Raw genomic sequence first — 27,731 nt, forward strand, 5'->3', positions numbered from 1 at the left:
ATGCATATGATGGAGTCAGTGCAGGTTGTTCATGCACTGGGTGACAAGAGTGGGAAGAAAACGGGGCTGCCTACCTCCAGGGCCTTGGGAAAGGACAACAATTCCAAAGACACCAGATATTCCACAGCTACTCACATAAGGCTGCATTCTAAACGTCTTCAGAAATTTCAGGTAAACAAAACAAAGAGCAATGTAGAAAACCACTGTCCCTCCACAAGCCAAAGTGAACTGCTACCTCCACCAGGGAAGGTCAAGTTGGTGCCTTTGCCTTTTCTCTCCCCAGAGAAGCCTCCAGCTCGACCTGTTTCTCATAGGCCACAGTCTCTGGCCTCCCGCAGACCCACTGGAGCTGACCCTGCCCGGCCTCCTCCTAACACAGCCCAGCCTGTTCCAGTCAATGCTGCCCAGCCAGCTACTGACAACTCATGTCTGATGGCTCCAATCAAACCACTTGGCCTACTTTCAGTAATATCAGTCTGGGGGCAATCAACCACCCTCCCCAGTCTGTTCTTTCTAGGAGGCCTGCACCCTACCCAACCTTATCCTTCACAATTGTGTGGCACAATCCCCTTTCCACTACTGCCACCAAGCTCAGCTCAATTTCTAAGTCTCCACACCAATATCTCCTGTAAGACTTCAGCTTGCAACCCATTCCATTGAGGAAATCCCATCTTCCTGGGCCAGTAGAGTCAGATTCCATCAGCAAGGAGCAGGGCCCAGAGCTTGAAGCCATGAAAAGGTGGGCTCAGCAAGAGTGTGACAAGGCTGTGAAAAACACCTTTGTGGGGAGAACCTATTTTTCCACCAGAGACAAATAGAAATGCAGATTTCTCAATACAATGGCTATGCCGTATAATATCTTTATGACTGTGAGTCCCATTTTCACTATCTGCTTTTTCTTTAATCGCTTTTGTAAGATAAGTTATACAAACTACAAAAATTATAGAAATATATATATATTCTTATAGCTTCATGGTTAAAGTACACTAAAATTCTCTTTCTATATTTTAATAATTCTTCAAAGTGAACAATGGAACATTGTAAAATTAATAGATGATTACTAAAGGAACCATTTCTGTTTTCACATGCAGCTAAACTTTTGTTCTTTTTGGGTATTGTTAGGGATCAAAAGCTGTGCTGGCAAAAGGAAAACAGTGTTCTGTGGGAGAACAAGGAAGAGACAGCAGAACTAAGTCATAGGAAGGAAAAGATTCATCAAGGAAAATAAGTCCACAAGGAGAAAGTCTATAGTCTTTGTAGAAGAATCATGAGTGAACCTCACAACAGAAGGGGGAAATGAAATGTGATGTCCAAGTTCAAAGAACAACAGATAAATCCGTTGGAAGATGGGCTTAGTGTATCTTGGGAAGTGTAAACCATTCTCCTATAGAGAATAGCCATATATCTAATGAATTACCAACTCAACCCCTGTAGGAGACACACTGATAGCTTACCTAGAGAATCCCAGCTACACAGGAATCTGAAAACAGGATTTGGCTCTTTGCTAGGTTGAATAGAGAAATCCTTGTTACACTTATGTGTAACAAGGCTAGTTAGCCAAAAGCTAGAAGTAGACTTGTGACTCAGGTATTAAAGCCTCAGCCTTGAGTGAAAATGGTAAGTGAGAGTACATTATTCCTGGCTTCTACCCCACTACTGGCACACACACGTCCACAACCCCGTCCACTCCCCCACTGCCGACACACACACACATGTGATTCAGTACACAACTCCTATAGTTGTAAGGTATCTAAAATGATTCATGGGAAAGGCAAATATATACTGTGGTGGAAACTTCACACAGAGGAGGCAAGGACTCCAGGTTATCCTGACAGCAAAGGTTAACATGCCACATGGCCCCGTGAACCATGAACTCCATCCAAAAAGTGGACTGACAATCAATTGGTTCCCTCAACACCATGCCCACTTCAGCAAGATACACTACTTCAATGAAACTACAAACACACAAGGCTGTAACACCCTTCTACTTGTCTAGCAAAAGTTATTAGTCTGCTGGGATCCCAGGAGAGGCAAAGATTCACAGTGTGTATAAGAGGCACCAGACTCCGAAAAAGTCAAAGATTACAAATGCTCTGGTGTCCATCCAGTTCTTCTGAGTAGAGTAATCACACTTGTGTGTGGAAATCATTAAACATCCCGAGGGGCTGATAGACAATTACAGGGGGGATCTGCCTTCCCACCAGTCCTATTTATAGAACACAGGAAAAATCTTTCTCCAGTGCTCTTCCCACCCATGTTGTGTAGCATCCATGTTTGTGTATTTGGGTACCCTGCATTTGCAGAGGACAAGCCTGAGCCAGAAAGGCTCAAGGTGTAGGTGGAGGAATGCTGGGTGGGCAGTACTAAGAATAGTCAGAAAAGTGGGAGGAGAGGTTAGGAGAGTTAGGGTGGAAGGACATTGTGCAAAAAATAAATTACATTTAAAAATATTTTTGAGATACTATTGATCAAATGCATCCTTTGAGGGATACAATTCAGGGTGATCAGCAATCAGAGATTACTGCCTTCAAAAAAACCACCTCTCTCCTTTACATTGTTGTGCTTGTAGTGGCCTGAACTCAGCACCAAGTCTATGTCATTTAGCACTCCTACACAAGAACATTACACTTCTGATTACGCTACAGTTTCACTCTTTGCTTTTAGCTACTTAACTGGAGATAAGATTCTCAGGGATTTCTTTATGAACCTGACATAGATGGTGATACCTAGGTCTTATCCTCCTGAGGAGATTGTCCTTAAAACATGGGCTGCCAGTGCCTAACAACTTTCTAACTTCTCAATGACCGCAGAGTCACCATCAGAAGAGTGCAAAAAGATTTTTACCACTGGATAAACTAATAGAAAACTTAGAGCTTTGAATAATGAACCAAGAAATCAATGAAGGGGCTCATAGGCAGACTATGATCTTTAACAGAATCGTATTCCAAACCATCTTCCATGAACAAACATCTACAATTCCGAAAATTCATGCTCAATTGAGGAAGGCTAATATTTGGAAATTGCTAATGAGAAAAGGAACAGATAGTTATCATAACAGAGTTTGACAATATATAATCAAGCATATTTAGTTTGAATTTATATCAAAACTTTTGGAATGTAGCAAAATATTGGTTAGGCACATAGTGCTCCAGTTTACAAAGTGGTCTGAATGGATATGAAGAGGGTAATGAACAGTCCAGAAAAGCAAAAACCTAACTTTGTCTTGCTGTGCGATCACTAACTTGGGATGAGAACAAACTCAGTTATGTTTAAAACTAGAGAATCTATATGAGAACAGAAGCAAATTTCTACAGAAGCAAATTTCTACAGGGTATGGCAAAGTGCAGGACTTTGTAAGGGAGAAGTACTACTGAGAGGTAAAAGAACGTTTGCACAGCCAGGCTTTAGTGGCACATACCTGTAATGCTATGTACTCAGAAGGCTAGATTTGGAGTTTACTGTGTGAAGCAAGTCTGGCCAGGAAAGTCCCTAGACAGCCCCAACTAAGCACTGAAAACAGCCAGCTGTAGAGCTGTGGCACAAGTGGTAGATCACTGGCTTAAAAATAAACCTCAGGGACATTGTCCATGTCTTGAGTTCAAGACCAAAGTTCACTATAAAAAAAGATAGAATTCCTTCAAAAAGACATAGTAATATACTGAATGGAAAATCATGAAGCCAGCATTTTTAAAGTAAGAAACACTCTCATAGCTTACACCACTCAGTCTTTGTTGTTAGGAAGACCAATAGGATAGGGTTCCATACCATAGGGATTAAAGGTTACTTTTCTTGAAATGTAAAAGAAAGGGATTGGAGGTGGAGTGGGCATTGACTCACCCATGTCATCACAGCTGAACAGGAGCCTAAGATCTCAGGATCAGTATTCCAACAGAGTCTGTGTGTGCAGGTAAGTCCATGAGACATTGATCTCCAAAGAATCAGCAAATGGCAGGCAATGGAACTGTGGCTCAAATGTCAGAGCACTAGTCTTAAGCAAAACAATTTAGGGACGAGATCCAGAACTTGAATTGAAGCCACAAGTCTGTCACAAATCAAAATAAAAAGCAAACAAAATCCTAAAAGAAGAAGAGAGGACCTCAGGAATAGAAAATCTGCTTAACTTATGCCCAGGCAAGTTCCAGGTGCTCTGATGAAAATGAAATACAGAAGAGCATCCCTGTGAAATAGAGGTGTGGCTTCATAAGTAGAGCAGTAGGCTCAATAAATAGAGCACAAGGACACAGCCCATGTTTCCAATCCATACTCTAGAATCTGAAGGAGCATATGCAAACACATTGAAACACCTCACAATCGATGAGACTGCAGCATAGAATTCAGAGCTTATAAGTATAAAAAAAAGAAGTAACTTGGTGCTTAACTGGTAACCATACATCTAGTTCCAAGTAGTGCATTCAGATACAATAGGTGTACCTGTGATAGACAGACAGGGACCATTACTATTTTACCCATTGGGACCAGTAAAGCCATGAAAAGAGTCAACCCAATGGACATTAAGCATCCTTCAGCTCTGAGTTTTGTCAGGTCTTTCTTCCTATGTTGGGACACTGTACCCTCCTAACTTGGTCACTTTGGGATATAATGCTCTATTGTCTTGGGGTCAAGGCTAAAGAAAATATCTGGGGCATCAGAGTTGGCCTCCTGTCTTGCATGTCCCTCTGTCATCACTTTTAGAAACCACTCACGGATTTCTATCCTGTAGCCAAGATCTGGTAAATGCTTCCTGTGCTCAGCTCTTGCTGCCATACTATCAAGCAGAAAAGATTTCTTCCATATAACCTTCCTCTTACTCATACAAATGATCACAAACTCTCTCACTTTATTCCTGGCCTTACTATTGAATAGTAAGAAGAGAAATCACAGGAGAAGTAGTAACCAGGGGATGGAAATCACACACAATCCTGACAGCGGTGGGCTGGACACAAAATGTCTTCCTTACCCTTGTGTGTATACCACCTCCTCAAACAGTGCCTGTACACGAAGACTTAGTGATGGCTTTTGTTTCTCTTCACAAAATCAACCTTTGTTTCTTTTTGTCTGTTTTTTAAATTTTTTTTTCTTTTAAAATTAGTGGCAGGATAAGAAAGTGGCAAAGTTTGTTCACCGTTCTTCAAATATTACTTTGATGAATGGGAAGTCCTTTGTACAACTACAATGTAAATATGAAAATACAAACTATGAAATATGAAATATGAAAATACAAACTAACAATTACATGTCATTGGAAGTGTCGTTATGGCTCAAGTGATAGAAAACAGCTTTTTAAAAAGTAAACACACAAAATCTAAGCATCAGTTCTAGGAGTCAGTTCAACCCCAGTTAAAACATGCCACCAAAATGAGAGTTTACAGATGGCAATGAGAACAGCCAATATGGCTAGCTACAAGGGAAGGGAAATAACAAAATGCTGAAATAAGCATACAGGCTTACCCATTGTAACAATGAGATGTACAAGACTCTATGTTGAAACTGAAATTTACACCTTGGGAAGGAGGCTAGAGTTGGGGAGGTGGAAAGAGGAGGGATGGTAGAGGATAAACCAAGGAGGAGGTAACAATGCTCAATAGGAAATGTACTCATTACTTTACTCTTGTAACTGTAACCCCACTGTACACTATTTTTTAAAAATATCATTACAAAAGGTTGACAAAAGAAAAAAAAGAAGTTGTTTTGAAAAGACAATTTGAAAAACCCCAAAATTAACCTCCACAGAAATCTCTTTTCTCCTACCCCTTCACTTTCCCTGTGTTCCAGTGAGTAGTGTCTCTATTTTACTCTCCATTTTACCTGACTTTCTTTCTGGGCCCGGAAGAATGTAAGAGGCCCCAGATTCCATAGTGGATGTTATTAAGAGGAAGAAGGCTACGATAAATGCCACATTCGTTTCATATTTAGATGAAGAAACAAATTGTCCATTAGGATTCTGATATGTCAAAGTCCCAGAGGGTGGGTGTCTGCATGGCCCAGAATCACAGGTAGAAATGTTGGGCAAAGAAATGTGTCCAAAGACAGGAAGAAGAAAGTTCTGAGGGCACCTGGACCTTTGGCCTCTCAGCTTTTTATTCTAATGAGCAGAGATCATTTTTCAATGCCTGAGAGTGCTGCAAAAGGTGCTGCATGAAGCAGTTGACAGCCATAAATCTAACAATGCAATAATACCAGGAAACATAGAACTGACACTTATAATGACCAACATGCTAGAGATTCTTATCTAAAGATATTAGTGGCAAGGCAGGAAATTCTGTACGACTTTTTTTAACTTTCATAATTCTTATTAGTTGCAAACAAGTTCCCACTAACAAAACATTTTATGAATACATCAATATCACTCCTTTCCATGTGACACACTTAACTACAATTAACAACCAAACAGAAGAAATTGAAACGGTTATTAAAGTATGAAAGCTCAATCCCTTAGCAAAAACAAAGTCCTAGAAAAGTGCCCAGGTCCTGAGTTCAAGGCATAGGACAAGCAAAACTCAAAATAATAAGAAATAATGAAAACCCAATGTGTGTCTGAGAAAATTACCAAAAAGATGAGAAGAAATGTCCAAGTACCACCTCGAAGTGTCAAGCCTTGCTCAGACATCTCAAGTAGAAAAATCGACACGGGAAGTGCTCACAACATTCACTACAAGGTGTCCTCAGTGAAATGCACTCTACTCTGCACCCAAACCACAAGAGCTTTTTAATTCTTGCTCAGAGTTTGAAAGTTCATCAAAGTTCAGTGATTGAGTAAAATTATCACAACTATTTACAATCTCAAAGTTCCTATCCTTCTTCCTCAAACATATTAACTGTACATGGAAAATCTAATGATAATATTCACTATGAGGATGTACAATATATTGAAAAGTTTATACAAATTTTATTCACAAACATGAAAGAAACAATGAAATGCGGTCCACAACCTATGAACTGATGGGAAAGCAGATGCCAAATCTGACTTTCAGACCTCAATTCCCCAGAGCTCAACCACTCAGGAGCTGTTAGAGCTCTTACCCAATACAATTTTCTGGTTCACAATCCAATCTTGCAGTTGGCTACTTCATGCCCTTAAACTGCCCAAACAGATGACATCATTCTCCCACTTAGCTTATCACCACCTAGTAGAATCTTGGGGTTTCCATGGAGTTGTCTGTAAACAAACTTGGATCATCGCAAGTGACCAGTGGACAGCGAGCAGCATCCAGTGAGCTTCCTACTGGAAACTTGCTCTCAACTTCAGTTACCCACACTTCCTCTTCTGATATATACTCATCCCCTCTATCTCCATTTGATGCGATCTCTTCTCCAACAATGTCAGGTAGGAACGAAACCACCTCAAGGTTTCTCAACAGATATTCCTGTCCACTTAATTTAGTAGAAGAAACCAAACAGCTTCAGATAACCAAAGGAAGTATTGATGTAAATTTTGGACAACTACCTTCACTTTTGGCTGTGATGTTTACTATGTAGGTGATGTATCCAGTAGGTTCAGTCTCTCACAAAATGGATTGCTTCACGGGCCACATGAGGAGAAAGAAGTTCCCAAACTCAGGTCCTTTCATAATTCTAATACTGAGTCTTGAAAGGATTTTGGATAAAGACAGGGAGACCAGGGGTTTCTTCCCAGTGTCAATTTAACCAAATTAATTCAGAAAGAAACCTACTTGGGAGAGAAGATATACTTCACCTGAAACGGTCTCTTTCCACTAATATGTCCACATAAGGATTCCATAGGTAGTACTGTTCCAAAAATAAGACTTTTGAAATCTCTGTAATTTTTTGATTGTGATTTATCTGTAAATCAATGGAAAAGGAAAGATTAGGAGTAAGGACGGAAGACTAGAAGACTAGAAGAAAGCATTCAACAGGAAGCGAAGGGCAGCAGAAAAGTAACAGATAAAGATACATGAGCAAAGAACCCAAGGGATGAACAGCATGGAGACATTTCTTAAAGAAAGTGATGGTTTGGAATGGAATGTTGCAGAGAACCAATTTTTTAAATCAATACACAGAAAGTATACAGTGAACTCTACTTAGAGCAAGCAAAATGAAGTTAGTTTGAGCCAAAGCATATATTAATGGACTAGAGAGAAAACTAATGGTAGAAAAGAGCATTATTCAGAGCCATTTCAGACAAGGGTATTGGTGTTGATCTTATGTTGGCATTTGTGGACATTTTCAGTTACAGATGATGCTGACAGTTCCTTCATAGCCCAGTTCATACCTGTGTATCAGAGCATGGCAAAAGTTGAAGCCAAGTCCATAGCCTTTTCTCTGTCAGTTATTTTACGAGGTTTGTTGGGGAATTTTAGCTCAGAAAACCTTGAAAGTTAATCCACCTATAAATGTTTCCCTTGTATCTCAAGGATGATACACTACATGAGGTTCATTTCATTCATGTAATATCTCACATCTGAGAATGGCCTAGAATGCTCTCTTTTTCCCAAGTAGTTAGGATTACAGCTACTGAGCCTTGCCTTAATAGTTCTGAATAAGAACCTTTTATACATACATACATACATATATATATGTATATATATGTATATGTATATAAAACACACACATGCTAAGATGTATACAGGAGGCTGGAAAACAGCACTCTCCCTATTCTATTTTATTCTAATTTTTAAACTTCATGTATTATCTGTTATGCCAATCTTGGGTCTTGGAGGGTGGGGTCTAGTTGCTGTCTTCAACTTTTCAGTTCAAGGCTAGCATTCTACCACTTGGTCCACAACTCTACCTCCAGATTCTCAGTAGGTAATTGGAGATTAATTTTTCTGAGACTCGCATAGCCTAGTTTGCTTTGCATTGCAATCTAGAGATCTTAGCCTCCTGAATGCCTAGGATCACAGCTCTGAAACTGATACATCAATTTTTTTTTCACCAAGTAGTCTGTTTCTTTAGAAATAGCTTTCAACTAACAGCTGCTTTTTATCTTTATAATAATTTCTCGACTAATACAACACATTGTTACTTAGAGTCAGAAACAAATACTTAAGTATAAAAAGCTAAATTCAATCTCCATATCTCTACTTCTATAGTTATCTAAATTATCTTTGGCAGTTGAGTTTTCTACATGTAAAAGAACTGTTTGGATCTGGGAATGTACCTCTCTGTCATAGCTCAGGCATAATATATACAAAGTGTTAGTTACCTCTTCAATACAGATATTCATGTTGATGATAATAATGATAAAAGTAATAGTAATTCTAAAATTGGTATAATTGGTTTGTAATGATTATTACTTTTAAGACTATTGTGATGATAGTTATCTATAACATGGTCTAAAATATTGCGAGATATTTGAAGATATATAATGACAGAATGTGTTTAAATGTATTGATTTGATGTCTACCATGCCATTTTACCTAGTTTGATACTTTGTTTTACTTTGGTTTGGATACGTTTATTTTGTCGAGCCTGAGCCTTGAACTCAAGATATGGGTACTGTGCCTGAGCGCTTTTGCTCAAGGCTAGATAAGAGTTCTACCACTTGGAAACACAGGGTCACTTCTGTTTTCTGGTGGTTCAAAAGAGATGAGTCTCACAGACATTTTTTTCCGGGCTGGCTTTGAACCATAACCCTCATGTCTCAGCCTCCTCAGTAGCTAGGATTGCAGGCATGAGCCACCAGCACTAAGCCCTGGTTTTGTTTTTCATGTACTTCCCTTACTATTCGTGTTTATGCTCTTTTGACCAAACTGGTCTCAAACACTATGAAATAATGATACCTGAAGCTCAGCATCCCATGTGCTAGGAAGACTGAAGTGATTAATTCAAAACCATTTTTGTTCAACTCTCATGATACGTAAATGATGACTGTTTAAATACTGGTAATTCCTTCAGGTAAAGCTTTTCACATACATTTTACAGATATATCCTGTCAGTAAGTACAGGGAAGAAATTCATTTAAAAACAAGCCAAATTGGTGGCTTGTAATAACATGCTAATTGGAATTGAAGCTACTCAAAAATTGAGTTGGAAAATTCCAAATTTAATGCCAGCATGGCGAGTTTCTGTGAAAGTTTTTCCAACATGCACACACACACACACACACACACACACACACACACACACACACACACACACACACACACACACACACACACACACACCTATCTTTTAAGCAAGCTACAACAAGCAGACATTTGTAATCCTATTTACTCACAAGAATGAGATATGAAGATCACAGTTTAAAGCCAGTCAGGGCAGGAGAGTTCCAAAAACCTCATCTACAATCAACCATCACAAAGTCAGACATGAAGCTGTGAACCAAGAGTAAGAGGACCAGCCTTAAGAAAAAAAAGCTCTGGGACAGCACTCAGTTTCCAAGTTCAATGCCCAGGACCAGAATACCCCATAGAAACTATTGTTAAGTCACAGTTATTCACTCCTTGAATCCTGTTATTTTTTTTTTGGTTGTTGTTAAAATGAAGTAGATATGTTCCTTTTCATAAGATTGCAAGTGTGATATATATTTATTAGTAAATATGGAATACTAGAATGCTGGACACAAATCCAAATTTTCATTCATACCTTTATGATTTTATTTAGATATTTCATAGTTTAGATTTTTTTGTCTAATGTTACAGAACTTATTTTTATCTCTCGTCATATCAGTCCTGAAGTAAATCCCACTATTATACATTATCTGTGGTTTTCTTTTATCACGGTTACTAGTATATTAACCCATCACTGATAAGTTACTAGAGGTTCAGAAATTTAACCATCTTTCATACAAAAGGCTTTTCAAGAGTAACTTACTCTCAGGGAGTCATTGCAAGTTCAAATCATAAGTCAGACCTGAAGGGGGTCAAATACCCCTTTAGTAATCATCTTGTAAAGCAATTCAACAGAACTGTGCAAAATGGTGGGTGACTTGACAAGGTGAGAACCAAACAATGCTAATGCAAATATCAGCCCTGTTTACATTTTAAATGCCTTTCATGTGGCTCCAACTTGTGGCCTGGATGCTTCCATGACCTTTTGTGGTTAAGGCTTGGGTTCTGATTCTTTTGTCACAACCTCACACCTGGCTTTGCAGTGGTGACCTGGAAATATAACTCACAGATTAACAGAGCCAGGTGTCTTTGAACTGTGATCCTCAGATCTCAGTCTCTTTGTAGCTAGGAATACAGGCATGTCACTGGAGCCAGGCACAATTTGGTTTATCCTTATGCAATATTTTAACTGTATAATAATTTTCAGAAAAATGCATGCTTAATAAAACTCATGGATTTTAGATAAAAACAATGTACATAAGTTTAATTTTACAAGCTAAAATAGTTGACATTTCTTAAATACGACGATTATCTAAATCAAGTTTAATATCAGTTGAGGTTTTCTAAATTTAAAATTGTTATATAGGGCCTGGGTTATACTTCAGTATCCTAGTTCACCCAGAATACACAGAAGCTTTCCTCATGGCCTGAAAACTGATCATAAGAATAATAATTACAATAAAGTGGATTTAACTGGACTCTAAAGCTAGTTATTGTTCATACTTTTGGGGTACTCTTTTGCTCAAGCTAAACAGGAATACAAGGTAGGCTACAACATGAGGAAAATTATGTCAATTTTCACAAGTTTTTCAGTTTAGTTGTAGTTTCTGTTAATGGATGAATTAATTAAACTATCTGAAAAATTACTATTAGTTACTTGGTTAGTAAGATAAAGAGAAATATGAGTTGGTCAACTAAAGAATTATATTTATTAAGTTCAAGGGAATAGATCATTTTGCCTTGTTTTATATTTTCCTGCTTTTATTAGTTTTTCTTTCAATGCTACATTGCTCAAACTGGTCTCAGAAGTAGTGATATCATTGGGGCTCCAACTAATTGGAGATAAGTGTCTCATGGATTTTTCTTTGTGGAAACATACTCAAATCTCAGTCCACATAAAGCTAAAGCTTTAGGCAAGCAGAGCCAAAGTTCTCTGCTTCCTCATGAACAACATCAACTGCCCTCTATGCAAATTGGTATTTCTACCGAGTTCTGGTCTTGGTTCAGAACACAAAACCTTGGCATAGGAGTCAGGCTCAAGAATCAGGTTGACCTCATACATATCCATTTCCTCAATCCTAAAATGAGACATATCTTAGTAAAACACCTCCCTGCTAGGACAATCACCAGTTACTCCAAAAGAAAACAAATTACATTTAAAAATATTTCTTGAGATACTATTGGTCAAATTCATTCTTTGAGGGATACAATTCAGTAGGATCAGCAATCAGAGATTATTTCCTTCAAGAAAATACCTCTCTTCTTTACACTGGTGTGCTTGTAGGGGCCTGAACTCAGCACCAAGGCTCTGGCCTTTAGCAGTTCTACACAAAGCCAATGCTCTTCCGCTTAAGCCACAGTTTCACAACATCCCTTTAGCTACTTAACTGGAGATAAGAGTCTCAGGGATTTCTCTATGAACCTGACATAGATGGTGATCCCTAGGACTCAGCCTCCTGAGGAGCTTGTCCTACAACCATGGGCTGCCAGTGCCTAACAACTTGCTCACTTCTGAATGAGTCACCATCAGGAGTGTGCACAAAGATTTTTACCCTGAATAAACTAATAGAAAACTCAGAGCTTTGAATAATCAACAAAGTAATCATTTAAGAGGCCCATAGACCCATAGACAGACCATCAACTTTAACAGCATCAGCAAAGTCATATTCCAAACAATCTTCCATGAATACACATGAACAACTATGAAAATTCATCCCTAACTGAGAAAGGATAATATTTGTAAATTGCTAATGAAAAAATAACTGATAGAGTTATCATAACAGAGTTTGACAACTTATAATCAAGAATATTTAACTTGAATTTATATCAGAAATCTATTGGAATGTGGGAAAATACTGGATGGACACATAGTGCCACAGTGTACAACGAATACATATGAAGAGGGTCATGAGTAACCCAGAAAACAAAAACCTAAATTTGTCTTGCATTTAAAATTTGCTATCACATCACTAACTTGGGATGAGAACAAACTCAGTTATGTTTAACGCTAGAGAATCTATGTGATAACAGAAGCAAATTTCTACAGGGTATGGCAAAGTGCAGGACTTTGTATGGGAGCAGGTCTACTGAGGGTTAAAAGAATGTTTGCACAGGAGGCATTGGTGGCACATACCTGTAATGCTATGCACTCAGAAGGTTGAGATTTGAGGATTGCTGTGTGAAGCAAGCCTGGCCAGGAAAGTCCCTAGACTTAGCCCTAATCAAGCATTGAAATCAGCCAGAATTAAAACTGTGGCACAAGTGGTAGAGCACAAGCTAAGAAATATACGTCAGGACATTTCCCATGTCCTGAGTTCAAGACCCTGGCCCACTATAAAAAAAATGACAGAATTCCTTCAAAAGTGCATAGTGATATACTGAATGGAAAATCAAGAATCCAGCATTTTTAAACACTCACATAGCTTACACCAATAAAAATCAGTCCTTTCTTGGTAGAAGGTCTTAAACCATATAGGGATTAAAGGAATTGAGGATTCCTTGTCTTGAAACTTGAAAGAGTGGCTATGGGGGAGGAGTGATGATGAATCAACCATGTTATCACAGAGCCTAAAATCTGATGATCACTATTCCATGAGATTCTGTGTGTGCAGATAAGTCCTTGAGACACTGATCTAAAAAGAACCAGTAAATAGCAATCAGTGGAACTGTGGCTCAAATGTCAAAGCACTAGTCTTTTTTTTGGGGGGGGGGTCTAATCGTGGGCCTGTGTGCTGTCCCTCAGTTATCCAGCTCAAAGCTAGCGCTCTACTAATTGAGCCACAGTGCCACTGCCGGTTTTTTTTTCCTCCTTCTGCTTATGTGGTGCGGAGGAATCAAATCCAGGGCCTCATCCATGCAAGGCAAGCGCTCTACAACTGACCCACCTTCCCAGCCCAAAAGCAATAGCGTTAAGCAACATAGTTCAGGGATAAGACTCAGAACTAGAATTGAAGCCGTAAGACTGTCACAAATCAAATCCACAAGCAAACAAAATCCTAAAAGAAGAAGAGAGGCCCTCCAGAATAGAAAGTCTCCTTAAGTTATGCCAAGGCAAGTCCCAGGTGCCTGAGGAAATGAAATACAGAAGTGCATCCCTGTGAAATTGAGGTGTGGCTCCACAAGTGGAGCAGTAGGCTCCATCCATAGAGCTCAAGGTTCACAATCCAAACACTAGTACCTGAGGGAGCACATGCAAACACACGGAAATTCCTCACAATAGATGAGATTGCAGCCTAGAATTCAGAGGCTATAAGTATAAAGAAAAAGAATTAACTTCATGCTTGACTTGTAACCATAGCACATCTAGTTTCAAGTAGTGCATTCAGATACAATATGTGAAACTGTGATAGACAGATAAGGAAAATTACTATTTTATCCATGGGGATCAGTAAAGCCCAGAAAAGAGTCAACCCAAAGGCCCTTAAGCATCCTACAGCTCTAGGTATGAGTCAGATCTTTTTCCTATGTTGGAACATTCTACCCTCTTAATTTGGTCACTTTGGGATATGTTCCTCTATAGTCTTTGGGTGAAGAAGGCTAAAAGAAATATGTGGGGCATCAGAGTTGGCCTCCTGTCTTGCATGTTCCAATATCAGAACTTTTAATAATCAATCATGGACTCCTATCCTGTAGCCAACATCTGGTAAATGCTTCCTGTGTTCAACTCTTATTGCCACACTATTGAGCAGAAAAGGTTTCTTCCATACAGCCTTGCTCTTACTCATACAAATGATCAGAAACTCACTCACTTTAATACAGCCCAAAGAGACGTACTGAGTAGTAAGAAGAGAAGTCACAGGAGAAGTAATAACCAGGGCATGGAAAGCACACACAATCCTGACAGAGGTGGGCTGGACACAAAATGTGTTCCTTACCCTTGTGAGTGCAGCAATACCTCAAACAGTGACTGTGCTCAAAGACTTAGTGATGGGTTGTTGGTTTTTTTTTTTTTTCAATAAAATCAACTTTTATTTTTTGTCTGTTTTTTACTGTTTTTTTTCTTTTAAAATTAGTAGCAAGATAGGAAAGTGACAAAGTTCATTTATCACTCGGCAAATATTGCTTTGGTGAATGGCAAGTCCTTTGTACAACTACTTAAAGATAATATAAATATGAAAATACAAATATGTCATTGTAAGTGTAGGTATGGCTCAAGGAATAGAAAACAGCATAAGAAATGCACTCATTACCGTGCTCAAGTATTTTCATTATAAAATACACAAAAAACAAAAAACAAACAAACACACAGACACACTATCTAAACAACAGAACTAGAATGTCAGTTCAAACCTGGTTAAAACACTCCAGCAAAATGAGTGTCTTTCAGATCACAATGAGAAAGGCCAATATTGCTACCTACACAGGCAACTAAATTGCCAGGACAAAAGTCCAAAGCAAGACCAGCAACCAAGTCCATGGCACTCTTATGAACAATTGACCATGTCTCCCCAAGAGAGTTGTAAATTAAAATGTGGATGTGAGCCAAAATTTGTTATGACACTGTGTAGATCTATCTATCTATCTATCTATCTATCTATCTATCTATCTATCTATCTATCTATCTATCTATCTTGTAACTACTATATATAACTGTACATATACCTATGCAAAACTATATATAAATACATTTTGTATCTATTATATCTATGAACAAACAAATACACTATGAATCAATAGTGTTGGATTCCATAAAAATACAACGAAAATCATAGACAAAATAAAACCTCTGAAAAACAATCAATACAAGAAAAGAATACTAAAACTAATGACATAAATGAGATATTTGACATAAGACAGTCTTTAAATATTCATTCGTGGGACTTTTATCCTTTAAGTGTATACAGTAGATAGAAGTTTCAGAACAAAAGGGCTAAATTGTATAATTTTTAATACAAAAGACAGTTGTAAATGAAGTAAGCCGGGCTTCAAAGAAACATAGGTCTCATGGTTTCCCTTATTTGCAATAACTAGCATACATCAAGGACAAGCAGAAAAGGTCAAAAGCTATGTACATATTACTGTATAAGTGGATGTTAAGTGAAATGAAGGCCAAGAAAAGGAAACAGCTGTTTTTATGTGGCCTGCTATTGTTTTTACTGTATTTAAATTGAACTATATGATTTTTGTGCTTCTTTTGTATGTGCTACCCCACTGTATAACCACTGTTTTCACTGTATATGATGTCGGTGCCCTGCCTCTTGTATGTACATTTTTCTAATTTGGGCAGAAGAAGGGAATCAAATGCTGCAATAAAATACAGGCTTACCCATTGGAACAATGAGATGTACAAGACTCTATGTCGAAAATGAAATTTACAACTTGAGAGGGAGTTAGAAAGTCGGAGGGCGGAGGAAGGAGGGATGTTAGAGGATAAACAAAGGAGGAGGTAACAACACTTGATACGAACTGTACTCATTACCTTACTCTTGTAGCTGTAAACCTCTATACACTACTTTTGCAAGAAGAAAAACATTAAAAAACAGAAGAAAGAGAAAAAGGACGTTGTTTTGAATGTAAAAGAAATGTAGAAAACAGCCAAAATTAACCTGCACATAAATTTCTCTTCTCCTACCACTCCTTTTCCCTGTGTTCCTCCAGTGAGTAGTGTCTCTATTTTACTCTCCATTTTTCCTGACTTTCTACCTGGGCTCAGCAGACAGAGAATGTAAAAGGCCCAAGATTCCATAGTGGATGTTAATAAGAGGAAGAAGGAAGGATAATTGCCACACTGGTTTCATATTTAGAAGAAGAGACACATTCTCCATTAATTCCTGGCATATCAAAGTCCCAGAGGGTGGGTGCCTGCATGGCCAAGAATCACAGGTAGAAATGATGGGCAAAGAAATGTGTCCAAAGACAGGAAGAAGAAAGTTCTGAGGGCACCTGGACCTTTGTCCTCTCAGCAGAGGCCATTTGTCAAAGCCTGAGATTGCTGCAAAAGAAGCTGCTTGAAGCAGTTGACATCCATAAACCTAATAGTTCAATGCTTCCAGGAAACATAGAACTTACACCTATAATCACGGACATGCTACAGATTCTGATCTGAAGATATTAGTTGCAAGCCAGGCAAGGCAGGAAAGTCTGTGAGACCTTTTTCTTTTTAACTTTCATTATTCTTATTAGTTGCAGCAAACTTCCCATTAACAAAACATTTTATGAATACATCAATATCACTCCTTTCCATGTGACACACTAACTACAATTAACAACCAAACAGAAGAAATTGAAATGCTTACTAAAGTATGAAATCTCAATCCCTGAGCAAAAACAAAGACCTAGAACAGGGCCCAGGTCCTGAGTTCAAGGCACAGAACCAGCATAAATCAAAATAATAAGAAATAATGCAAACCCAATGTGTGTCTGGGAAAATTACCAAAGGTTGGTAGAGAAAAAAAGATGAGAAGAGAGGTCCAAGTACAAACGAACAGTCAAGCCCTGCTCAGACATCTCAAACAGAAAAATCGCCACAGGAAGTGCTAACAGCACAACATTCACTACAAGGTGCCCTCTGAAATGCACTCTACTCTTCAACCAATTCATAAGAGCTTTTTAATTCGTCCTTTGGAGCTTCAAAGTTCATCAAAGTTCAGTGACAGAGTAAAATTTCCACAACAATTTTCAATCTCAAAGTCCCTGTTCTTCTCCCCCAACCATATTAACTGCATATGGAAGATCTAATTATAATATTCACTATAAGGATGTACAATATATTCAAAAATATACAAATATATTCATGAACACAAAAGAAACAATGAGATCATGTGTCCAACTTAAGAACTGATTGGAAAGCAGATGGCCATATCTGACTTTCAGACCTCAATTTCCCAGAGCTCAACCACTCAGGAGCTGTTAGAGGTCTTACCCAATCCCCTTTTCTAGTTCATAATCAGATCTTGTGATTGGCTACTTCATGCCTTTAAACTGCTCTAACAGATGACATCATTCTCCCACCTAGCCTATCACCACCACCTAGTAGAATCTTGGGGTTTCCATGGAGTTGTCTGTAAACAAATTTGGATCATCGCAAGTGACCAGTGGACAGTGAGCAGCATCCAGTGAGCTTCCTACTGGAAACTTGCTCTCTTAGCTTCAGCTACCCACACTTTTACTCCTGATATCTCCTCATACCTTCTATTTCCATTTGATGCGATCTCTTCTCTCGCAATGTCAGGTAGGAAGGGAAACTCAAGGTTTCCCCTCAGATGTGCCTGCGCCCTTGATTTAATAGAAAAATCCAAACATTCTGGTAAAGAAGGGAAATATTGATTTGAATTATGGACAACTACCTTCACTTATGGATGGGATATTTCTATGTAGGTCACATATCCAGTAGGTTCAATCTCTCACAAAATCAATTTCTTCACAGGCCACATGAAGAAGTGCCCAAACTCCCATGTTTTCATATTTCTGATACTGTGTCTTGACAGGTTTGTGGGTAAAGAGAAGGAGACCATGGGGTTCTTCGCAGTGTAATTTTAACCAAATTAATTCAGAAAGAAACCTGTGGGAGAGAAGATATACTTCACCTGAAACGGTCTCTTTCCACTAATATGTCCACATAAGGATTCCACACCTAGTACTGTTCCAAAAATAAGACTTTTGAAATCTCTGTAATTTTTTGGATTGTGATTTATCTGTAAATCAATGGAAAAGGAAAGATTGGGAGTAAGGAGGGAAGACAGGAAGATATACTAGAACAGGAAGGGAAGAGCGGCAAAAAAGTAAAAGATAAGGATACATGAGCAAAGAACGCAAGGGATGAACAGCATGGAGATGTTTTTTAAAAAGAGTGATGGTTTGGAATGAAATGTTGAAGAGAACCAAAGATTTTTAAATCAATATACAGAAACCATGGGGTGAACTCTTAGAGCAAGCACAGTGAAGTTTGAGCCCAAACTTACATTAATGGACTAGAAAGAAAACTTAGGGTACACCAGAGCATTATTAAGAGCACTTTCAACCAATGCGTTTGCATTGTTCTGTATGTTGGCTTTGTTGTGGATTTTATTCAGTTACAGATGATGCTGACAGTTCCTTTGCTCATAGCCCAGTTCATACCTGGGTATCAGAGCATGACAAAAGTTGAAGCCAAGTCTTTAGTCTTTTCTCTGTCAGTTGTTTTACCAGTTTTGTTGGGGAATTTTAGCTCAGACCAACCACCCTTGAACCTTGATCCACCTACCAATGCTTCCCTTGTATGTGGGACATCAAGGATCATCCACTACATGGGGTTCATTTCATTCAGATGAGGTCTCGCTCACATCTGGGGGACAATGGCCACAAATGCTCTCATTTTCCCAATTATAGTTAAGATTACAGCTACTGTGCCTTGCCTTAACAGATCTGAATAAGAACCTTTTAGATATATATTTTTGAAGGAATTCTAACATTCACATACTAAGAAAAGAAGTACACAGAGGGTTGGGAAACAGCACTCTCCCTGTTCTACTTTATTCTGATTTTTAAACTTCATGGATTTTCTGTTATGCCAGTCTTGGGTCTTGGAGTAGGGGTCTAGTTGCTGTCCCTGAACTTGTCAGTTCAAGGTTAGCATTCTACAACTTGATCCACAGCTCTAACTACAGATTCTCAGTAGGTAATTGGAGATCAATTTTTCTGGGACTCTCCTAGCCTGGTTGGCTTAGAATTGCAATCCAGAGATCTTAGCCCCCTGAGTACCTAGCATCAGGCTATGATACTGCAATACCCACATCAATTTTTTTCACCAAGTAGTCTGTTTCTTTAGAAATAGCTTTCAACTAACAGTTGCTTTTTATCTCTATAATAATTTCTAAGCTAATACAACATATTGTTACTAAGAGTCAGTTGTTTATAGACCAAAACTCAGAAACAAAAACATAAGTATACAAAGCAAAATTCCATCTCCATATCTCTACTTCTATAGTTACCTAAATTAGTTTTGGCAGTTTGAGTTTTCTACATGTAAAAGAACTGTTTCCCTCTGGGGATGTACCTCTGTGTCACAGCTCAGGCAAAATAAATACAAAGCTTTCATTACCACTTCAATACAGACATTCATGATGAGGATAATAATGATAACAGTAATAGTAATACTGAAATGGGATCATTGGATTTTAATGGTTATTATTTTGAAGACTATTGGGATGATAGTTATTAAGTGTGAAAATATGAGCTAAGTTTTGAAAATGAATACAGAAACTGTCAAACTCGTTCTAATGACTTTCTACTACTTTTGCTTATGGGTATATAAACTGTTATAATAGGACAAGTAACATCTATAACCTGGTCTATAATATTATGAGATATCTAAATGTATATAATGACAGTATTTGTTTGAATGTATTGATTTGATGTCTACCATGCCATTTTGCCTTGTTTTTAAGCTTTGTTTTGCTTTGCATTGGATGTGATTTTTCTGTTGGTCCTGATCCTTGAACTCAAGAAATGGGTGCTGTGCCTGAGCGCTTTTGCTCAAGGCGAGAGTTCTACCACTTGGAACCACAGGGTCACTTCTGTTTTCTAGTGGTCCAAAAGAGATTGGAGTCTCAAAGAATTTTTTGCCCGGGCTGGCTTTGAACTATAGCCCTCACGTCTCAGCATCCTCAGTAGCTAGGATTGTAGGCATGAGCCACCAAGCACCCAGCTCTGTTTGTGTTTTCAATATACTTCCCTTACTATTTGTGTTTATGCTCTTAGCCCAGACGGGTCTCAAACACCATGAAATAATGATTCCTGAAAGTCAACATCCCAGGTGCTAGGAAGACAGAGGTTATTAACTTCAAAACCATTTTTGTTCAGCTCTCACGATACATAAATTATGAATACTTAAGGACTGGCAATACCTGCTGGTTACTGCTTTTCACATGCATTTTACAGATATATACTGTCAGTATGTACTGGGTACAATTTCATTCAAAAACAAGCCAAATGGGTGGCTTGTAATAACATGCTAATTGGAATTGAAGCTACTCAAACTGAGTGGGAAGATGCCAAATTGAATGCCAGTCTTGGCAAGTTTCTGAAATGTTTCTCCAACATACACACACACACACACACACACACACACACACACACACACACACACACACACACACACACACACACACACACACACACACACACAAACATATACATCTAAGTTCTTAGCAAGCTCCAAGGAGCTGACATCTATAATACTACTTGGTCATGAGACTGAGCTATGAAGAGCACAGTTTTAAAGTCAGTCCAGGCAGGAGAGTCCCAAAAAACTTATCTACAACAAACCATCAAAAAGTCAGGTATGAAGCTGTGAATCAAGAGGAAGAAGGCTAGCCTTAAGAAATAAGGCTCTGGGACAGCAAGCAGGTCCTAAGTTCAATGGTGAGGACCAGAACACTCCACAAAAACTATTCTTAAGTCACAGTTACTCACTATTTGAATCATGGTTCTGTTTTTTCTTTTTGGTTGTTGTTAAAATGTAGTAGATACATCCCTTTTCATAAGATTGCAAGTGTGATATATATATATATATATATATATATATATATATATATATATGTTAGTAAATATAGATTATGAGAATGCTGGACATATATCCAAATTTTCATTCATATCTTTATGAATTTAGTTACATATATCATATTTTAGATTTTTTGTCTAATGATACAGAACTTATTTTATCTCTCTCCATGTCAGTCCTGAAGTAAATGCCACTTTTACACATTAGCCGTGGTTTTCTTAATTCAGTAATACTATTATATTCATCCATCACTGATAAGTTACTAGAAGATCAGGAAGTTAAACATCTTTCATACAACAGGCTTTTGTGGAGTAACTCACTCTCAGAGAGTCACTGTAACTTAGAATCATAAGTCAGACCTGAGGGGATCAAATACCCTTTTAGTAATCATCTTGTAAGCACTTCAACAGAACTGTACAAAATCGTTGGTGACTTGGACAGGGTGAGATCCCAACAATGGCAATGTAAATATCAGCCCTGTTTCCATTTTTAAAATGCCTTCCATGAGGGTCAAATTTCAGGTCTGGATGCTTTCCATTAACTTTTGTGTTCAAGGCTTGGGCTCTACTTCTTGAGTCACAACCTCACATTTGGCTTTGCATTGGTGACCTGGAAATATAATTCACAGATTATCCAGAGCTAGCTGACAATGATCTGTGATCCTCAGATCTCAGCCTCCTTGTAGCTAGGAGTTCAGGCATGTCACTGGAACCAGGCACAGTTTTGTTTGTCCTTATGCAAAATATTAACTGTATAATAATGTTCAGAAAAGTGCATGGTTAATAAAAGTCATGGATTTTAGATGAAAACCAATGTGGATAACGTGAAGAATAAAAATCTAAAGTTAATTTCCATTTCTAAAATTCGACTTTATTCTAAATCAAGTTTAATTTCAGTTGAGGTTTTCCAAATTTAAAATTTTTGGTGGTGCTTGGGTTATATCTCAGTCCCCTAGTTCACCCTAAATACACAGAGGGCCTTGTTATGTCCCCAAAGCCCACCATAAGAATTATAATTAGGGCAAGGCTGTTTTCATAGATGCTAATGAAAGTTATTATTCATACTTTTGGGGTGCTATTTGGCTCAGCTGAAGAGGAATATTAGGTAGGTTTGAAAAAATTATGTAAATATTCCCAATATTTTTGTTTAGTTGTAGTTTCTGTTTATGGCTGTATTAATTATAATATCTAAAAACATTCCTATCTGTTACTTGGTTAGTAAGATAAAGAGAAATATGAATTGGTCAACTAAAGGATTATATTTATTAAGTTCCCGTTAATCGCATCATTTTGGCTTGTTTTACACTTTCCTGCTTTGATTAGTTTGTGCTTTAATGCTATACTGCTCAAACTGGTCTCAGAGAGAGTGATATCACTGGTGCTCCACCTAATTGAAGATAAGTGTCTCATGGATCTTTCTATCTGGGAAGATACTCAGATCTCGGTCCACATATAGCTAAAGGTTTAGGCAAGCAGATCAAAGGCTCTCTGCTTTCTCATGAACAACAACAACTGCACTCTATGCAAATTGGTATTTCTACCAAGTTCCGTTATTTGCTCAAAACACAGAATCCTGACATAGGAGTCAGGCTCAAGGATCAGGTTGACCTCTCATCTCTCCATTTCTTTACTCCTAAAATGAGGTTACAGCTTCCCTTGGGATATCCTAGTAAAACACATTCCTCTTAGGACATTCAGCAATTACTCCAATTGCTGACTGAGGCGAAGACAGGACGAGAAAGACATGCCTGCTTTAGCCCAGGCAGCAATATCTAACTAGACCACTGGGTGTCTTGGGGTTCCAAGCATGGCTTGGGAAAGTTCTCCAGAAGAACACCGAAAGAATCCTACAGCTTCTCACCATGCTAACATGAATAGTGTCATGTCAGTGCTGATTGTGATGAGAGGATTACTGATCATAGCAAACTTCACATAGCCCTGTTCCCAAATACAATGAGAATGTGTCCATCTCATGAGTTTTGAAATCACACTCTTGTTTTTCCAGATAATTTCTGCAATCCATATGTCCTTGGAGCTGCAAACTCGGGGCAGCTCTTTCTTCCTATGGCGAGTGATGCCACATATCTAACAGCAAGTGCCTACAACATCTCCAGACTCCAGGCTCCAGTCTTCACTTCAGCCTGGACACTGCCATTACCCTTGGCCACCTCTTTCCACCCACTCATGGGGAGTGCCTATTTGTGCCAATATTCTACCACAACCATGTGGGCAGGGCGGGCTGTACACAGCCACATCTCCAGCTCAGCTGCCTCCTCTTCCAGGATTTGGGAATGGGACATGCTAGGCCACAGCACTGTGACTCTCACTCAGCAGAGCACAGTGATCTCTTCATCAACTTTGACCAGCCAGTACACAACATGTGCACATGCCAGAGCCATAGTCTCTCCATATCCATCACTGTCTCCCAGCCTGGTTCAGGGAACCCCGACTTATCCCATGGGAACTGAAGAGGATATCCCATCCCGTCCCTACTGTGAAGGAAGCCAGGGCTGTTGCTGTCACTCACACACACTGGGACCTCTGTTCTCTGGAGAATTTGGTCCCTGCCTGCAGCCTCATGGCTCTGTGTCCGAGATGGGGAGTAGGCCCTCTAGCCCTCAATCAGACATAGGGAAGGACTTTGAGGTTATACATCCCATCAATGATTTACCACCAGTCTACACATTGGAAGTGTACTACTCAGAGACTACTGAACCTGCCCAAGACATAAATGTTCCAGGTGAGTAAAGAGAGCCAAGATGAGTAAAATTGGCCACACCTATTCTGTATTTCAGCAAGGATAATTACACACACAGGTTGATGGGACTCCAGAGCCACAACCACTACATTCACTATATTCTCTCAAGCTGTACCCTCCACTTGAGGCAGTGAGGCATAAACACATGGCTCAACGGGTACAGCATTGACCTAGAAACACAGTGTCCTGGATGCACAGCTCAATACCAAAAGAAAATTGAGCAATTAATCATTAAAGGAGGGAATATGGAAAGATCATGGCCATTTGAACTACATTTAGGAGAAGATCACAGGTAAATACACGGAGGCTATGCTGTTATCCCTTGAAAAAAACACTGAAAGGGAACCAACCCGTTCATTGATCTATTAATATGGGTATTTTGGAAAATACCTCAATAAATTCGCAGGTGTAGTAGTTATATTTTTCTTACTCATAGATGCGGTTAGATGCAACAAGGCTCAGCATATATCCTTACTGTGCATGTAAAGTTTCTACTTGTTGGGAGCAAGTGGCTAATGCCTGGAAAACTGGATACTCAGGAGGCTGAGATCTGAGCATTGATAATCAAAGCTAACCCTGGCACACATGTCCTTGTGATTCTTGTTGTCTCTTAACCAGCCAAAATCTAAAAATACAGGACTGGTCCAAGTGAGTAAGAGCACGGAAACACTAAAACTAGAGGAAAAGTGTCAAGAAAGAGTAAGATTCCATAATGAATCCTAAAAATCCAAGTTCATGTGCAGTTATGTATACTTACACACAAACACACCCCCACACACGCACAAACACACACATGTACACAATGAAATATGCAAAAAGAAAATACAGAAAACATTCCTTGCTGTTCAATGTTTCAATATTAAACAGGTATTACTTACAGGTTGGGACAAGAATTGACTACCCAATAAGAGAAAGCCTGGCTTTCCACTACTGTTTTGCTTACCTCCTTGGGGAATGAATGGGTTTGAACCCAGAGCCAAGAGAATAGCAAAAAGATGCGTAAACATTGACTCACACTGCAAGGCTGAAATGTTTCATGTTCTTTCAATCACTTTTACTTTTATATTCCTTATAATGAATGTCTAAAGTAAAAGATGGAAAGAAAGAATGTCAACACATTGTCACCATTGATAGCTAGAGCATTCAGAACCCATCTGAAATGCAGAATTTTGTCCATGGTCCAAAGGTGGGCCCACAGTAGCACATGCACAGTGTTGGCACAGACCTGCTTCATTCGTTGGTGAGAAGGTGGGACATCTCACTTGTAGGTTATTAACTTTTCCTTCATTTTTTGGAATTCATGGAGACTCTCCAGGAGATGGACGCGGCCCTAGCATGGAGGCCTCCTTTCCTCACATTGTATCAGCCAGATATTCCAGACTAGGCCAAGGCCTGCAGGAGGGTAAGTGCTAAATCCACAGAAAGCAACAATCCACCTAGCTTTGGCACATTTCAATCATAATTCCAGTCCAAAATCAGTACCACTTTCTAGGACTTGATTCCACCTCTAAACCAGAAACAAAAGGGAGGTAAATGTTTACGAGAAATTCAAAGCCTTTGGATGTCTCTCAGATCTCTGTAGCATGGCAGGATCTTCATAACTTCCTTTAACAATGTACCAATTCCCCAATGATTGGCATGCATGAGTCAGTTGGACCAAGGAATACAGGCTTCTGATTTAGTCATTTTAGAAAAGACCAGCCTGAACCTGGAAGAACTAGACATCTTTGAAAAGGGAATTAAATGGAACATTGCTCTTGCTGACATTTCTATGCTGGGGGAGGGTAATCATACTGTTTGGATTCACTTTCATCTAACATTGAATGTTAGTGTCAATTCAATTTAATTTTTAATTCATTGATAGATCTTATGCAATTGAGAGTGGAAACAACAACCCAACCCCAAAATATGGGAAGCCTCCAAGGGAGCCTGCAAATGAAGAACTCAATTGTCAGTAAAGATCCCTCAGTTCAACCAGGAAAGAACAAGCATGAAGCCCTTGAGCTTGCTGATGAAGCTCCCAAGGCCAAAGTCCAGCGCCAGAACCCAGAGAAGCACTTGGAGGAAGAAGCAGTAGTGTGCACTCTCCCACCCAGTGACACTGGAAATCTATGCAGGCCTTCTACCAAGAAACGGCCAAAACAACCACACAGCAGCATCAGCAAAGCGAAGACCAAGGGGCAGCAAAAGAATAAACAGCTTAGAGAAACCAACAGGAAGCGCATTGCAACAACCAAAGGGTCAGAGAACCAAGTGCAAACACAGAAGACAAGCACTACAAAGGAAAGGCATAAGAGAAACCAACCTGAGCCTTCCCAAGAGGCCTTCAGAAAGCCTCGAAGCCACCTAGCCATGCACATGATGGAGTCAGTGCAGGTTTTTCATGCACTGGGTGAAAAGAGTGGGAAGAAAACGGGGTTGGCTAATTCCAGGGCCTTGGGACAGGCCAACACTTCCAAAGACACCAGATTTTCAACAGAGACTCAATCAAAGCTGTATTCTAAAGGCTCTCAGAAATTTAGAGTAAACAAAACAAAGAGGAGTGCAGAAAACCAGTGTCCCTCCCCAAGCCAGAGTGAGCTGCTGCCTCCACCTGGAAAGGTCAAGTTGGTGCCTTTGCCTTTTCTCTCCCCAGAGAAGCCTCGAGTTCGACCTGTTTCTCGCAGGCCACAGTCTCTGGCATCCCGGAGACCCACTGGAGCTTACTCTACCCGGCCTCTTCCTAACACAGCCCAGCCTGTTCCAGTCAATGCAGCCCAACCAGCTACTGACAATTCATGTCTGAGGGCTCCAGTCAAACCACCTCAGCCTATTTTCAGCAATTCCACTCTGGGGGCAATCAACAACCGTCCCCAGTCTGTTCTTTCTGCACCCTATGAAACCTCATCCTTCACATCTCGGTGGAACCCTACTGCCACCAAGCTCAGCTCAATACCTAAGCCTCCACACCAATATCTCCTACAAGACTTCAGCTTGCAACCCATTCCATGGAGGAAATCCCATGTTCCTGGGCCAGTAGAGTCAGATCCCATCAGCAAGGAACTGAGGCCAGAGCGGGAAGCCATGAAAAGACGGGCTCAGCAAGAGCGTGACAAGGCTGCCAAAAACACCTTTGTGGGGAAAATCCCATTCTTCCACCAGAGACAAATAGACATGGAGATTGCTCAATACTATGGCTATGTCATATAATATCGTTAAGACTGTGAGTCCCATTTCCACTACCCAATTTTGCTTTAATACCTTGTATATTATGAGTTATAAAAACTACATAAACATATACAAATTTATTTATATTTTCACCTAGCTCATAGTTAAAGTACACTAAAATTTTCGCTTTGTATATTTTGATAGTTCTTCAAAGGGAACAATGCAACATGGTACAATTAATAATAGATTAATAAAACATATCTCTTTTCCCATACAAGTAAACTTGTGTTCTTTTCAGGTATTGTTAGGCATCAAAAGCTGTGATGGCAAAAGAAAAT

The 27,731-nt window shown here is 39.2% G+C and overlaps 1 protein-coding gene across 1 annotated transcript; it reads left to right on the top strand.

Moving 5' to 3' along the window:
• LOC138810895 (uncharacterized protein C2orf78-like) lies at positions 1–27,435 on the top strand. Its single transcript, XM_069998309.1, has 4 exons — positions 1–427; positions 8,189–8,299; positions 23,494–24,228; positions 26,111–27,435. The coding sequence occupies exons 1-4, from the start codon at positions 1–3 to the stop codon at positions 27,433–27,435; spliced, it is 2,598 nt and encodes an 865-aa protein (XP_069854410.1).
• The last annotated feature ends 296 nt before the right edge of the window (positions 27,436–27,731 follow it).

Source organism: Dipodomys merriami, unplaced genomic scaffold, assembly GCF_024711535.1.
Source record: "Dipodomys merriami isolate MVZ:Mamm:240054 unplaced genomic scaffold, mDipMer1.0.p SCAF_51, whole genome shotgun sequence".
Lineage (NCBI taxonomy): Eukaryota > Metazoa > Chordata > Mammalia > Rodentia > Heteromyidae > Dipodomys > Dipodomys merriami.